Source organism: Myxocyprinus asiaticus, chromosome 34, assembly GCF_019703515.2.
Source record: "Myxocyprinus asiaticus isolate MX2 ecotype Aquarium Trade chromosome 34, UBuf_Myxa_2, whole genome shotgun sequence".
In the NCBI taxonomy this organism is placed as follows: domain Eukaryota; kingdom Metazoa; phylum Chordata; class Actinopteri; order Cypriniformes; family Catostomidae; genus Myxocyprinus; species Myxocyprinus asiaticus.
The window spans coordinates 43,471,941-43,487,323 of NC_059377.1; the positions used below are offsets into that span (position 1 = coordinate 43,471,941).

Here is a 15,383-nt window from a genome sequence, read left to right on the forward strand (position 1 = left end):
TGACTATAATCTATACTCAGTTTAATTCAGCAAGGTTTTGTACACAGTTTTTCAGTAAAATCTACATAACTTCATGACATAATTACCTGTATAAATAAAGTGAGGATTATATACTTAAACATTTCAGTTAATACATTAACTTTTACTTACAAATCTGATGTAATGGTACTTAAAAACTTAAATGAGCATTATATGCAAACACTTCACATTTTGTACATGTTTATATCTCACATGACATACAGTATGAAGCCTTACACAAATAGCAACTTGCATTACAGGTGAGAAAATCAAAAAACAATGCCACACACAAACAATGATGGTTACAATTAACAGATTATTATTTAATTTTTTAATCATGAACGGGTAATTCTGCATTGAAAATTAACTTCAGACTTCACCAAACAAGAAGAAACCAAACGTCCCAACAGAATCAACAATAAAAAGAGTGTAAATCAACTTTAATTAGGCTCATTAATTGTTTTCATGCTTTGAAAAGTTAAATAAAATATACTTATTTTATTTACCTGTAAAATTTAAAACAGCGAATAAATATGACGTTTTTCTACTTTAGGATTGATACATGATGACACATTGTAAAGATAACACACAATCATATTAAAATAATAATATCATTTACTTATAAGCTATAGCAGGTGCCACGGAGTGTAAATACATGTACATTTACATATAAATAAGAATAAAATAGCATAAAATCCCCAAAGAAATGCATACTTTTATTGTTCTTACTTCAGGAAATGGTATCATTATCATCATCATCATCATCAAAAAATAAAATACAAAAAAGTGGTTACACATCTGACACTTCCGGTCAAAAATGACCATTTTTGCCATTTTTCAGTACCCATAGGAGGGGTAATATTTTGAAGTTCATGCTTAAAAAGTTCTTAATCTTTGTTGCTATATATAATGAACACTTAACATGTTAACATGATTTTAGTGTGACAAAATTACTTACTCACCCTTTCTGTGTAACATTATATCCAATACCAGGATTACAAGGTGATGTCGCCATGGCAACGAAGTTGTAAAATTGTCTATAACTTTCCACAGATGCGGTTAGTATGTGATTTTATGACAGTAAAATCATGTTAACACACATACTGTTTATGTCTTGTGTCTATACTTTTGAAACAGTGTGACATTTTGAACGTTTACAGATTGACCCCATTGACTTCCATTGTAAGTGTCTCACAGGAACACACATTTGTTTCTTTTAAATACTCAAAATAATAACTTGCATTGTGGAACATTACTTTAAAGACAGTTACTAAAATGGGATATTTAGAAACTAGGTACTGCATTAACAGATACAAGGCAAAGTGTCAACGATTATGTATTTTTATTCAATTTAATGAAAATGTCTATATTGTAATATAATGTAAATTAGGCCATTTTTTTTTTTACAGTCATCTCGATGTGAAAAAAATGGCCTAATTTATGTAAAATCACCCTATATGGTTCTCCTCCATGAAAACCCTTCCTTTAGATTAAAAATAAAACTCTCCACAAAATTCATTTGAACTGATTTTACTTTGCACATTCTCTCTCTCTCTCTCTCTCTCTCTCTACACGTCCACCCACCCGCATTCAGTGCTGCATTTAACACAGAATATCACATTATATCATCACGTGACAGTCGGTGCACGCTCGTGTGCAGAAATGGCCTATTGTAGGCGAGTATGTTTGATATAGGATCCTTACATTAATCAGCTGCAGTGTGGGCATGCATTAAACATCACGGAGCGAGATATGAGCTATCATATGTCTTAATGCACTTTCCCACAATGGAGGTAATCGCTAACAAATCAAACATTCGGTTCAGGAAGAGCAGCATGTGAACATGCCTACAGTATAGTGCTACATTCACAACTACAGTTGTGTTCTTATATACAGTATGTGCTCACATAACTCATAATAACCCTTAAGCACTATATGGATTTCAAAATAAAATATAAACACTAAAGATTATAAACTCTATCAAGCTCGTTTAGTCCGTTTACAGTGCCTGAGGCATCCAAAATTAAATTGCATTTTCATTTACTGTTGGCTCATGCAACTATAGGATTGCATGGTGTCTGATATTACACTATATTACATATATGGCCTCAATACGTCAAGATCAATAAAGAATTTCTTGCTCTTTACTGATCTCTAGTGCAAAATCAAAGTATTGCAATTTACAAAGTAAATAGAGGACATTGTGCATTGGGCTTCAAATGTATGTGGTAGACTGTTTGCCGTAAATGCCGGTCTGATCGTGCGGGCCTTTAACCATGCATAGTATTAAAGTCATGCGAAATAGAGTCCGGTAAAGAGGTAAGAAAAGGTTGAGGGACTTTGTGAAGGTCACAGGAGGAATGATAGCAGTCCAGAGGAAAGGTTCAGGAATAAGAAAATCTGCCGAGCAAAAAAATACAAACAAACATGTGAATCAACATTTCAGACACACATCTACTCGTGAATCTCAAGCAGACAGCTAATAATGAATTCTGCAGTTTAGGATGTTGATTTAAATCATAAACTAATTGTATTACACTTATGAGAATCACCACTGAGAACAATGAGAGTCAAATGTCCAGATGCATATACGGGAAATGTGTTTAACACTCTTATTGCGTGCGGGTCGTTTTTGACCCGGGAGAGGAAGATAATAATTTTTAAATACCACATAGTTTTTAGTATGGGAACCAAATTGTGTGACTGTCAAGAAATACACATAACACATTTTTTTTGTTTTTTCAGATTTTTAAGAAAATAGTTTACTTTTTACATCCAAATGTTACTCTAATATAAAAGTAAATATAATAGATGCAGATTAAAATCATAGTAAAGAAGTATTAATGATGTATACTTGAGTCGTATTATTTGTAGTTGAAAAAGAATACGTTGCTTTCGTAACTTTTGATCACCAAGTCGTATTGAGCAGTTATTAGTAACAGTAAAAATAATTCTCACATTAGATGTTCATATAAATTGTATATTACATTATATTTAGATACAATTTCACAGAAGTGTTGATAAAAAACATGTCTTCACATATATCACACTGGTGTTGATGTAGTTAATGTATATTTTGAAATGTCAAAGAATTTCTACATTTTATTATTTCCAAAAAAATGGCATTTTAAATAATAGTCAGTTAACATGCCAAAAATATCAATCTTTTTACATGTATGAACAGTTAAGAACTTATTAATGACTTACAATATAGTTTTAGATGAAATCCATTGGGTTATAAATGATTTATAAGCTTGAATTTCACCGGGTCAAAATTGACCCGTCAATGCAAAAGGTGCATGCAGATTCTGAACGCAGGGTTAATAAAGCAGTTAGTGTATAAATGTGTGCGAGTGATTACAGCTGCTGTTTAACTCACCTGTGTTATTCTGCTACCTGTACACCAGCGCAGTTGTCTTTACTCTCTGATGCGATCGCTAAATACTCCGCACTGCAACACAGAAAGAACACACAGTGTAAAGCCCAAAGTATTCTTCAGCTGTCCGTGCTGCCGATCGCTCCGCACTACAGAGCCCCTTAGAGGACAGGGAGGGAATTTTATTCTGAAATAGTTTTCGTGCTATTATATATATATATATTTAAATAAATAAAAACAACCACGTGTGTGTGTGTGTGTGCGTGAGAACAGAGCAGCAGCATTCACTGACACGCTGGAGCTGCGCATACTATATATTTACTTATTAAACACAGTCTTTAGTGATTCTCAGAGCTATCACATGTCTTCAAGTGTCTTTGAATAAAATGCACGAGTCATATGAACTACTTTAATGCTGTTTTTATGGTTCTTTTATGTCATTTTTAGAGCTTGACAGTAACGAACATGACTAACACACATTATCAGATTTGGGTCAGGCTCGTCAGACTGATACCCGATCCGTCTAAAAACAGCAGTATCGGAGCCGATACCGATCCAGATATCGGATCCCTAACAACAATCATGGTTACTACAATATTACTACTTTCCACCAAAAACTATTACTACAGTCAACGATATTGGTAGCACTTTATTATAAGGTTCCATTCGTTAACATTATATAATGCATTAGGTACTAACAATGAACAATATATTTTTTATGTATTAATCTTTGTTAATGTTAGTTAAGAAAAATATAATTGTTCATTGTTAGTTTGTTAGTTCAGAGTGCATTAACTGATGTTAACATATACAACTTTTCATTTTAAAAATGCATTAGTAATGTTGAAATTAGCATTAACTAAGATTATAAATGCTGTAAAAGTATTATTCATTATACATAGTAAAACCATAGTTAACCCTTTAAGCTCGGATGGGTGAGAAAAAAACAAAATCATAAAAATATGAATAACTACAGTCTTGACCAACACACAATAGGTTTCGTTTGAAAGATTAGAAGCTCTTCTTTCCAATGCATGTATGCATTATGACCAAAACTGAACAAGTGCTTTGAAATTTACTGACAAATCAGAAATGTTCCGTTTTGATCATCTATTTAAAAACAATTGCACTGTACATATTACTACAATTAATGTAAACATCAAACTGATCAAATATCCATGTGTCATATGTTGATGGAAAGCTCTTAAAGAGTAGAATACAACCAGCATATTTGTTTTACTCACAGACAAAAATATAGTGAGTAATAGCAAAGTATATGTCTTTGATAATTATGTTGGTGTCGCTTATATGCTGCATGTTCGCTTATAACTTCACGACATCACACATCATTACTTATAGGAGGTGATTATCTTTCAAACGAGTCCACACACAAGGCAATCAGATGCATAGATCATTAGATAATCCACATGAAGCACAATGTTGCATATGACCACCAGGAGATGGCGCCAAATACATGACACAGACTCAATGATGACTCAAATGACACAGAATGAAACTCATTCTGTGAAATCTCATTACTAAAATCATGTCTGCATGCTATGCAAACCTTTAGTCATTGTTGTGTTTGCATGTGTAATTAGTTCTTATGTACAATTATTATGTTTTATTTGTTTGGAGATGTTTTTGGACACTATAATAAATTATTTTTGTAATGTTATAACATTTGATTGCTTTGTCGTATCAACACGAAATGTTTCACAGTTACAGTTGACATGATTGGGAATAAAACAAAATCTGTTTTTTGGAGCCACCTTATTTACACCCAGAGATATATAATGTCAAATTTTAAAAATCAGTAAAAAAATATATATTTGTTTTATTTGGCAGTTTTTCAACAGTTTCTTAACCTGAGAGTCACAGAATGTATCATAATCTGTATCATTAAAAAAATGAAACATTTTCTTTACAATGATACCAAACATAAGCCTTTAGTTTTGGGTATGCCACTGAAACAGGAAATCTTTAAAAACACATGTTGCTATCACAATGCTAATTAAGCACTACAACTCCCATCAGCATTTGAGCTACATGCTTTATAAAATGGATGACTGTTGTAGTTCTTATTTAGTGACGCTTAAGAAACATGCATTTTTAAAAGACACAATGGCTTCAAAATCCACAATTGAGGTCTGGTGTGTAATTTATGTTCTAGAACAAAACATGAGAGTCTCTTCAAATTATTTATGAAACTAAAAACCCATAGGAAATTCCTAAAGGAACCCATGCAAATAAGTCTTCCGGATTTGTCTTCAAACTGACGTCACAGCTGAACAGCTCTATTAGGTCTAATAAAAGCGCCACATCGGCTTCCTCAGTGACACTAATTTCCTCCAAAGTGATGATTTTGTTCTCTTGAACACGCTGACTTTATTCAGAATTTTCATGCCATATTCCGAGCTTCTGCATAAATTAAGTGTGCAACTTGACTAGTGAAACTGTAGAGCGTTATATACGTAAGCACATGTGCGTGACTCACGCGCTGGCTCTCAGCGCTTCCTCTCCTGCCGCTGCGATCTTCCTGTAGCAGTAGATCATCTCCACTAACAGCCAGAGCTGCAGGCCGATGATGGACACATACATCATGACCTCTGACACGATCGACGCTGTACCTCGAGTGGCTGAAACACACAGATACTGTCAGACACTTTGAAGAAATCTCAATTCATACAACAAATGTATACTTGTAAATAAGTGTTAAACTAAGCTAAAACCGTGTTTACAGTTACACACGTACAATGGAAGTCTATGGGACAAAAGGCATCACACTAGGATAAATGCTGTAATACACACTGATATATTATCTGTGTAAAGTTAATAAATATGAGTTTTGTTTGTTTTTACAACCTGAATTGAACTTATTTACTGTGGTAAACAAAGTAAATGTCACATGTCACAGTTCAGGTTCTATAGAACTATCATAAGAATTATTATTAATAAATGCAATCATTTATAGACCATTAGTGTCTTTTAGCATACACTGAAAAATATCATTTTTAAGATTTACGCATTTCAGTTTCATAAATTTCCATCGAATTGAACTGAGTAATCTGTAACAACCTAAATGTAAAAAACCTCAGATATTTTAAGTTTTATTCATGTCAAAAAATGTATTTGATAGCACAAAATCCATAACGTAAGAAAATAAATAGCCTCTACTCAGAAACGTGCATATTTATAACAGGGTTTGTACAGATGCTTCAAAGTTAAATTCAAGGACTTTCAAGCATTTTTATTCGTTTTCAAGGACTATGCTCGAGATGTCATTAAAACTCATTCTTTATTTGTTCATTTTAAATACAAATATTTAATTCATTCAGTTAATTTATTTTGATAAAACATCACTTATTACAAGTACAACATATCTCAATGAGCATCTTTAACTACATATTCGTTAATTTATTCGTTATTAAATAACTTTAATATTAGTTAAAATGTGAATTAATAACTTTTTAACATGCTGGGAAAAATCACTTTATGCATATTTAAGCAGCCTCTGAACTTTGACCTTAAAAATGATTTTCCACAACTTTTTGTATTTAAAAAAATGATAAAACATAAAATATTAAAAATAAAAGGTTTTATCATTGATAACACCAATGCTATGAAATCAAACACTCTTTTGAAATTATTAAAATGATTAATAATAATAATTTTGTTTAGCTTTTTTGCACACTTGTTCGGCCTTATTATGTATTAAAAATAAGTAGAAAATAAATACATAAATAATTTTAAATGTCACAGAAGTGGTGTATCAGATGAAGAGAACAAGGATTTTTTTCAGGCAATTGACAATTTCAAATATATTCGAGTCAAGCCATTTCATATCATTAAAGGTTACGTTATAAAATTATACCTTTTATTTATTTATTGCTATTTGAAAGCATTTTCAAGACTAAAAAAGTCAAGGGACATGTTTGTCGATATATTTTGATACTGGCCCATTGTTGTCAGAAATACCATATTTTGTGAGACACAAAGCTTTCTTTACAGCAGGGGGCGCTAGACGACTAACGAAGCTGCGAGGATTCATACTTGTTGAATCCGCCACAGCAGTATCTATAAAATATATATATATATTAAATCCTCTAGCAACACTTGATTGTGATTGGCCCGTTCTGAACAGCGCTGACAAAAGTAACAGGAGTCACGTGACAGCGCCGTCTACGCGCTGCCTGCTTCAGTATTCTGTCAGCATGTTTTTCTGAAAATAAATACATTTCATTTATTAAATGATTTAAGCAACGTATTTTAAGATTTTCTATAATTCAAGAACTTTTTAAACACCTCTTGGTAAAAATAACTATTTTCAAGGGTTTTCCAGGACTTACATTTGAAAAAGCCAAATTCAAGCACTCCAAGCACCTTGTACGAACACTGTTATAACATTTTTAGCTTTTATTTAATTTGCATTAATGTGTACAACATATAATATTAGGCTAATTAGAAGGTAAACGTCTAATTAGTGATCCATAAATTAAAAGAATAACTATTGAGTTCCTTAAACTTCTTTGGTTTAAAAATAAAAAAGATTTTAAGTACTACTAACTCAAATTATTCTAGGTCCTTTTGTTTGGTCAAAAAGAACTCATTGGGACATTTAGTTAATTGTTATTAATAATTCATAGAGATGTGAGCTCTTTTTAGTATTATTGATGTAGTTTTACTGTAATAAGTTATGTGTAAAGTGAAGTTGGATCCTGTTCAATCCACGTTATTTTTCTTGTGCAAGAGAAAGTGTGTAGCTAAAACCTTTATCTGCACTTCTTTGGGGAATCAACTGTTTAATGACCTGACCACAGTCAATGTTTTCTTTTGAGCCAATTAAATTAATATTAAAGTACTTTTAAACAATGTGGTATTAGTTGTTAAATCATATTTGTATCACATACTTTAAGTAAATAAAGTTGAATGAACTGATACATTTGTGTTTCACAAACAAAGGTTTTCTAGTTACGCTGACATAAAATAACCATAAGTTGAATTTACTCAAAAAGCGTGATGCAAAAATGCTACATATATATTTTAAGTAAATCCAACATATATATATATATATATATATATATTTTCTAAGTGTATTGCTGTTGCTGCTGTTAAAACAATAAACACCAAAAAGCATTACAGTGATTTTACCACGGTTTAAAATCTCAACAGCACCACTTAACCCTCCTATGGTATTCGGTCATTTTTGACCGAAATAAATTTTCCTCATTTAATAAAAATTGTTTCCTTTATCTGAGCAGTACAAGCCTTGGTGACATTTCCTCCATTTGTCATCTTAACATAAAAAATAAAAAGAATCTGATGTCATTAAAAAAATTAAATAAAATGACACCTTTGGTATTCACGGTCAAAATTGACCGACGTTGAAAATGAATGGGAAATTCTCTAACAAGAATTCAGTGTTTTCTCTTTGTAACACCATGGTCAGGTTTGATTGCAAACATAATGACACTAACTGCAAAAACTGACACTTCAAATCAATTTAAAATGCTAAACTTTGACAAATAATAGTTTGATAATGTCTAAATATATATCCAAATGCATATCTTGTGATAAAATATAAAATTAGGTTACATCAACACAGTATGTGTCTACAGTTATCTACTGGCTGTTACTGGTATGACATGGTGTTCAAGTCATGTTATTTATATTTTGTTCACCAGATGGCAGCAATCTGCCTCAAATTTATCTCACATTCTCATATTTTCTTCATGTTTCAACTTATAGAAGTGTAGGTTCTGAATTTGTAATTTATTAATTTTTTTTAAAGCTTTTTTGCATATGCAAATTAATGGTAAAATTTAGAAATGTGCATGTAAATAAGAATAAAATAGCATAAAATCCCAAAAGAAATGCATAATTGATTTGTTCTTACATCAGGGAAGAAGAAATGGTATCATTATCATCATCAAAAAAGAGGGTTACACATCTGACCCTTCCGGTCAGAAATGCCCGTGAATACCAAAGGGAGGTGCCAATTTTCAGTACCATAGGAGGGGTAACCATAGTAAAATCGCTGTAAAGCCCGTCATGGTGTATTGCTTTAGTGAACTCATATTTAGTCAGTCCTTCAGAGTGTGTCAACAGATACCAGGCACTCAAAACATCCTGGATTAATTTTTCCATGTAGTCCGATTGCATCCATACCTTTGCCCACCACAGTAAGGTGCACCTCTTTACTGGCGACGGTGGAGAACTCGTAGTGCTCGTAGAACAGAACTCGGTTGAAGATGCAGCGATAAACGCCGGAGTCGTTGAAGGTGACATTATTGATAAAAATAGAAGCATCCTGCAGGTCATGTGTCTTCTTACTGCCGTCCCACTCCATTCGGTCCAGAAAACGCTCGTTTATGATAGTCGAGATTTCGCCATCATAACTGTAAATCTGTAATGCAGATAGCACACCATCATAAGCAGGAGCTTTTAATTAAATCTGACGGCCAATAGACTTATAAAGGAATAGAGATTGAGTAAATCATGACACTCGTGTATACAAACTCACATGCACAAAGTCCGGTTCTCCTCGCGCTTTGAACTGCCAGTCGACGGTCGCAGTGGCCTCCACCTCTCCTCGCATCTTGCAGGAAATGCAGCCCAGTTTGAAGCCTTGACCTGCCACTGCCTCAGTGTCCGAGTCCGGTTCTGCACATGCACCGCTGCACAGAGACACTGCAGAACACACATGACATTACCGTGCAGTAAACATCAGGTGTTTTATAAAGCGTGACTCATTCTTCAACACGGGTGCCAAAATGATTAACAATTAATAGTTAATACTCACTGTTATTATCTGTTAATATAGACATAAAAAAAATAAAAAAACATTATTTTGACTATTTTTCACTTCTTTCATCATGAGGATGCATTTTATGGCCTCGCCCCACCCCTAAGTTTCCAACTTCACCTTGCTGCATTAGCAAATATGCATATTTTGATGACAATTATATTACTGTATGTTGGCTTGGAAAAGCAGGCAACCAGTACGCAACACCCTACCAATTGCCAAGCCATGCCCACTCAGAACACCCTAGCAACCACCCAGAACACCCTAGCAACCACCTAGCAGTGCCCTAGCGACCAACCAGAACACACTAGCAACCAGCCAGTATACCCCAGAAAGCCCTAATAACACCCTAGCAACCACCCAGAACCCCCTAGCAACCAACCAGAACACACTAGCAACCAGCCAGAACACCCCAGAAAGCCCTAGTAACACCCTAACAATCATCAAGAACATCCTAGCAGCCACTTAGCAATGCCCTAGCAACCAGAGGTCAACCGATAGTGGGTTTTGCCGATACAATAACTATGGTGGCAAAACAGGCTGACAGCCGATTAATCGGACGATAGTTTTAAAAATGTATAATATGAATGAAAACTTCCCACTAAATGTAAAATAGTGCTGAACTTTAGTATCACTTTCAGTGCCAATACTTTATACATTTCTCCCATACTGGTACCTTCTTCAAAGTTTTTGCCATCTGACATTATGAAAATACGAATTAAAATATTATGGGTCAAATGTGTTTGTTTTTCATACAAAGCCATATAGCAACTGTATGCTTCATCACTACTGACAATATTTATTTTTTTATTTTATTGTCATTTTAAATATATGAATGATGTACAATCTACTCAAAAGTAGAAGTCCTAAACGATTTGCCAAAACTATAGTTTGCTAATATGAAATCTGTGGAGTGGTTAAAAATGAGTTTTAGTGACTTCAACCTAAGTGTATGTAAACTTCTGACTTCAACTGTACAGGGAGCCCTTAACTTAACCCCTTCCCTAATCTTCACCATGAGTAGAAGTGACGCACGCTTTTGGAGTTGGCGCAACCCCCTTTTGGAGTAACTCCACCCTCTTTTGGAGATTCCGCCCCATTTGGAGATCTCCGGCCTGCAGCTATACCTACATGCCAGTGCCGACCATAGAGAAATGAAACCAAAAATAACTTTCGGAAACTATCGGAGTTGATTTTTTCTGATAGCCGATGGTTAAAAAAACGCAAATATCGGCCCAGATTAATCAGTAAATCCGATATACCGGTCGACCTATACTAGCAACCACCAAGATCAACCTAGCAACCGCCTCGCGATCACTCAGAACTTCCTAGCAATTGCCTAGCAAACATCTAGCAACACCCTATAAACCACCCTGAACACTCTAGCAACACCCTAGCAACCACCCAAAAAACCTTAGCAACCACCTAGCAATGCCTAAGCAACCACCCAGATCTACATGTATCTATCTGTCTGACTGTTTATCTAGCTAGCTGGTTGTTTGTTATACTGTAATGTCTTTATAAACTTTTAAAACTAGTTTAGGCTATGTCCACATTAACCCGGATACATTTGAAAAAGCTGCTTTCGTTCCACGAAGCGGTCCACACTGCCGTTTCAAGCGTTTTCCAAAAGTTTCTCGTCCACACTAAAACGCATGAAAACGCTTAAATCACCTTACTGCACGTGTGAAAAATTGCCGTTCCATGTACGGGCTGAAAAGCAATTGTCCTCATGTTTCGTCGCCGGACAGCAATTTTGAGTAAACTTTGCGTCGCCTTTGAAGGAATGCAATGTGAAGGTCTTTACCAATGCTCTCAAAGTGAATAAGAGGCACAATAACGCCGCTAAAACACGGGCCGCCATCTTGATCGTTTTGGTTGAATGAATCACATGACTGCGTGACATAACAACAAATACATCATCGTCACAAACACCGTCTCAGAGTGGACAAAAAAGATGCGTTTTCAAACGAAATCGTATTACGTTTTGGCCTAATATGTTTTCGTTTGAAAACACATTTTTATCTCTACGTATTGGCCTTCGGTCCACACTGATACGGTGTTTTTGACAGCAAAAGCTGAGCTTTTTTAAAACGCTCTCCCAAGTGGATAAATTTGAAAACGCCGTCTTCGCGTTGTAGTATGGAAGATGGAGATAATCTGAAAACAATGTATTTGTTGTCATGTGATGCAGTCATGTGATCCATTCAACCAAAACAATCAAGATGGCGGCCCATGTTTTAGCGCCGTTATTGTGCTTGTTAAAAATAAATGTTACTTTGTACAACCTTCACAATGCATTCCTTCAAAGGCGACGGGAAGTTTACTCAGAATTGCTGTTCGGCGACAAAACACGAGGACAATAGCGCTTCAGACCGTACATGCAACGGCAATTTTCCACGCGCGCAGTAAGAGGATTTAAGCGTTTTCAAATGTTTCATTGTGGATGAGCAACTTTTGGAAAATGCTCTAAAACTGCAGCGTGAACGGAGAGCGTTTCGAAAACGAAAACACCGTTTTCAAATGTATCCGGATTAATGTAGACGTAGCCTTAAAAGGCTCTTTCAAACCAACATCAAAGTTTATCTACAAACTTTATCATCTAGTTCTCTCTATTAATATTTCTGTATTTTAGTTGACAATGTGCTTAACATTATTATTATTTATAAGTCTGAACTTGTATACCCAGGTTACGTGTCAACCCTGTTACTATCATATTATAGCTTGTGAACTCTTCAAGGACCCACTAAAGTCTCAATTTTGTATCATTTCATATTATATTTGTGTTTGTGATATTTTGTTCAGATTAGCTAATCTGAAAATGTCAACCCTGTCCCAATGGTTTTGTATTGTAAACAACTGATAAGAGTGTTATTTCAACTGTCAACTCTGTTACCTTTCTGAAGGCATTATTAGGTGTTTCCTACACTTGATATCCATCAAAACAAACAGATTTCAACATTTTTCTTTCTCTAAAATAAAGGTCACATTAACACTGCCATGGAAACTTGGCAACAGGCCTTCATCATTTATTTTTGCTACTTTTCAAATGTCTTTTATGTATAGATTTAGTCTTCAGACAGACTTTCATTATTAAACTATGAAAATACATGATAAAAATACAAATTATTACATGTTAATAACTATGATCATCTAAACAAAGAGTGAAATAAACAAACCATTTCAATATTTATTGAGCGAAAATTATTTGTATAAATGTTTCAAAAATTTCGACTGCCCCACAGTTGTGGCGTCATTTCCGCCACGCCAAACAACTTCACCCCTAATAAAGTTTTGTTCAAAAGTTAGTGTACTTGTAAACCAAGTGGACAAAAGTGTCAGTGAAGAGCATGCTTGAGATGAAATATGAGACAAAACAAAGAAAATTCAAGGGAAATATCAAATATTTGTATTCGCCGTCATTTCCAATCAAGCTGCGATTTTGCCGGATTTATGCAAATTTGAACGCGCAATTTATGAAAACGTATATTTAGGATGCATAAAATGTTAGCTATGAAATTAGCTTTATCAAGACAAAGAAGTCGGTCATTTTATGTCATTTTAAAGGTTAAAAATGTCATTTCCATCAGCGTCATTTCCAGCACAGAATTCAATTAAATTCAATACAGAATTTGAGATGTGCTGGAAATGACACACAAATGACAGAAATCTCACTTTCACTCACCTGAGAGCGCGCAGAACACACACAGGAGCAGAAACTGTCTCACACACATGTCCATCATCATCATCATCATCATCAGTCTGTCTGTCTCAGTGGTTCTGATGGGTGAGACTTTAGTGATGTATCTTCATATTAGGCCCATAAGACGAGTTCACATGGGTTTGGAAGAGCCTTAAATGTGCTCCAGTAATTAAGGCAGAGGACTAAACTAGCAGCATCTAACTAGAAGTTTTTGCAGTATAAAGATGTGCAAAAGGGCCAGTGAAGTGTGCTTGAACAGCCCCTGATTCTTTGGCTCAATGACGTTTTTGCACCATACAGAGGTTTAATGCTTTCCTATCATATATTGCTTTATAATACAACAATCCACGGACGACAATCAACTGCTTAATCACAACACAATCTAATATCTTCAGCCCTGAGAGCAGTGTTTACATGATCCTAATGCACATTCATATATATCTCTCTATACATTAATGCACATTGACTCTCATGCAGACAGAGCAGTTTATGAACTTGCCTTTATAAATAGCATCAGATCAGATATACTCCTCGTGCATTAGAGTGAATATGATCGGTGATGTGATGGGTCGTTCATGCGTCATGTCATGTCGCTCGGTGAGTTCTGTAGCTCCCGGTGACGCTCGCATCAACGCGCGGACTGATGCATTGCGGTAAAAATCTCGGGCCGCGCGCGCAGTGCCGCGCACCAACCGAACCCGAGGTGACGTCACGCCGTCAACAGCAGCTCACGATAAACTCAATATCAGGCCGTGTCTATAAAATGTAATTTCACAAAGTAAAAGTGCTTACTTATAACTCTCTTAAAGCTTCGAGTTTATCATTCACTCTTAATGAAATGATCATTTTTCCTTTGGGACCAAAATTTGTTTTAATAAACATGAAATTAACAGAATGTGGTTTATCAGGAGTGTGAGCTTCAGTCTGTCAGCAGGTGGCGAACACGAACAGCGGAACTACAGGGCTCGACTCATGAATATTAATGACGTAGTGCGTCCTGTGACGAGGTCAATTAATATTAATGAGCCCCACCTTTATAATAACAGGATTTGCTTACAGCAGCAAATGTTCTCAGCTGCAGCACCTACAACTTCCACCGGGGGGATTTAAGTGGGTAATATTTTATATATTTCATAATATTTTAGTACCCTAGGCTATTCTTTGCAGCTACTTTTGCATTTTACGTCGAGCTGGTTTTATAGGGAACGGCCATTATTGTTTAGATTGACAATGTATATAATTGAACTGTTTCGGTTTAAGTGACTATTTGAAAAGTCCCAGAAAATCAAATCTAGGTGGTTAATATTGTCCCATAATAATAATAATAATAATAATAGTAATAATAATAATAATAATAAAGTTAATTACTGACACTGAGGGGGAGTGTCTCTCTCTCAATCACCCTCTCATCCTCTCTTTCTCTCTGTCTCTCTCACCTTCTCTCTGTCTGTCTCTCTCTCTCACTCTCTCTCTCTCTCTCT

General features: G+C 34.9%; 1 protein-coding gene across 3 annotated transcripts; it reads right to left on the minus strand.

Moving 5' to 3' along the window:
• LOC127425120 (sodium channel subunit beta-1-like) lies at positions 1 to 14,577 on the minus strand. Of its 3 annotated transcripts, none has more exons than XM_051670778.1 (7): positions 14,402 to 14,577; positions 13,885 to 13,979; positions 9,918 to 10,084; positions 9,563 to 9,800; positions 5,892 to 6,033; positions 3,398 to 3,469; positions 1 to 2,418 (listed from the first exon to the last, which is right to left on the minus strand). In XM_051670778.1, exons 2-6 carry the CDS (start codon positions 13,955 to 13,957, stop codon positions 3,403 to 3,405), a joined length of 687 nt encoding a protein of 228 aa, XP_051526738.1. In that variant the 5' UTR covers positions 13,958 to 13,979; positions 14,402 to 14,577; the 3' UTR covers positions 1 to 2,418; positions 3,398 to 3,402. The 3 variants fall into 3 exon arrangements, with proteins under 3 accessions (XP_051526738.1, XP_051526737.1, XP_051526736.1); XM_051670777.1 differs by having other exon boundaries at positions 13,885 to 14,052; positions 14,402 to 14,576; XM_051670776.1 differs by having other exon boundaries at positions 13,885 to 14,576.
• Between the last annotated feature and the right edge of the window lie 806 nt (positions 14,578 to 15,383).

Coding starts and splice junctions, on each gene's coding strand:
- LOC127425120 (XM_051670778.1), bottom strand. CDS start 13,957: ATGATGATGATGATGATGATGGACATGTGTGTGAGACAGTTTCTGCTC. Junction 6,034..9,562: donor CCTTACTGTGGTGGGCAAAG/GTATGGATGCAA, acceptor TGTGTGTTTCAG/CCACTCGAGGTACAGCGTCG. Junction 3,470..5,891: donor GAAGCGCTGAGAGCCAGCGC/GTGAGTCACGCA, acceptor TCTGTGTTGCAG/TGCGGAGTATTTAGCGATCG.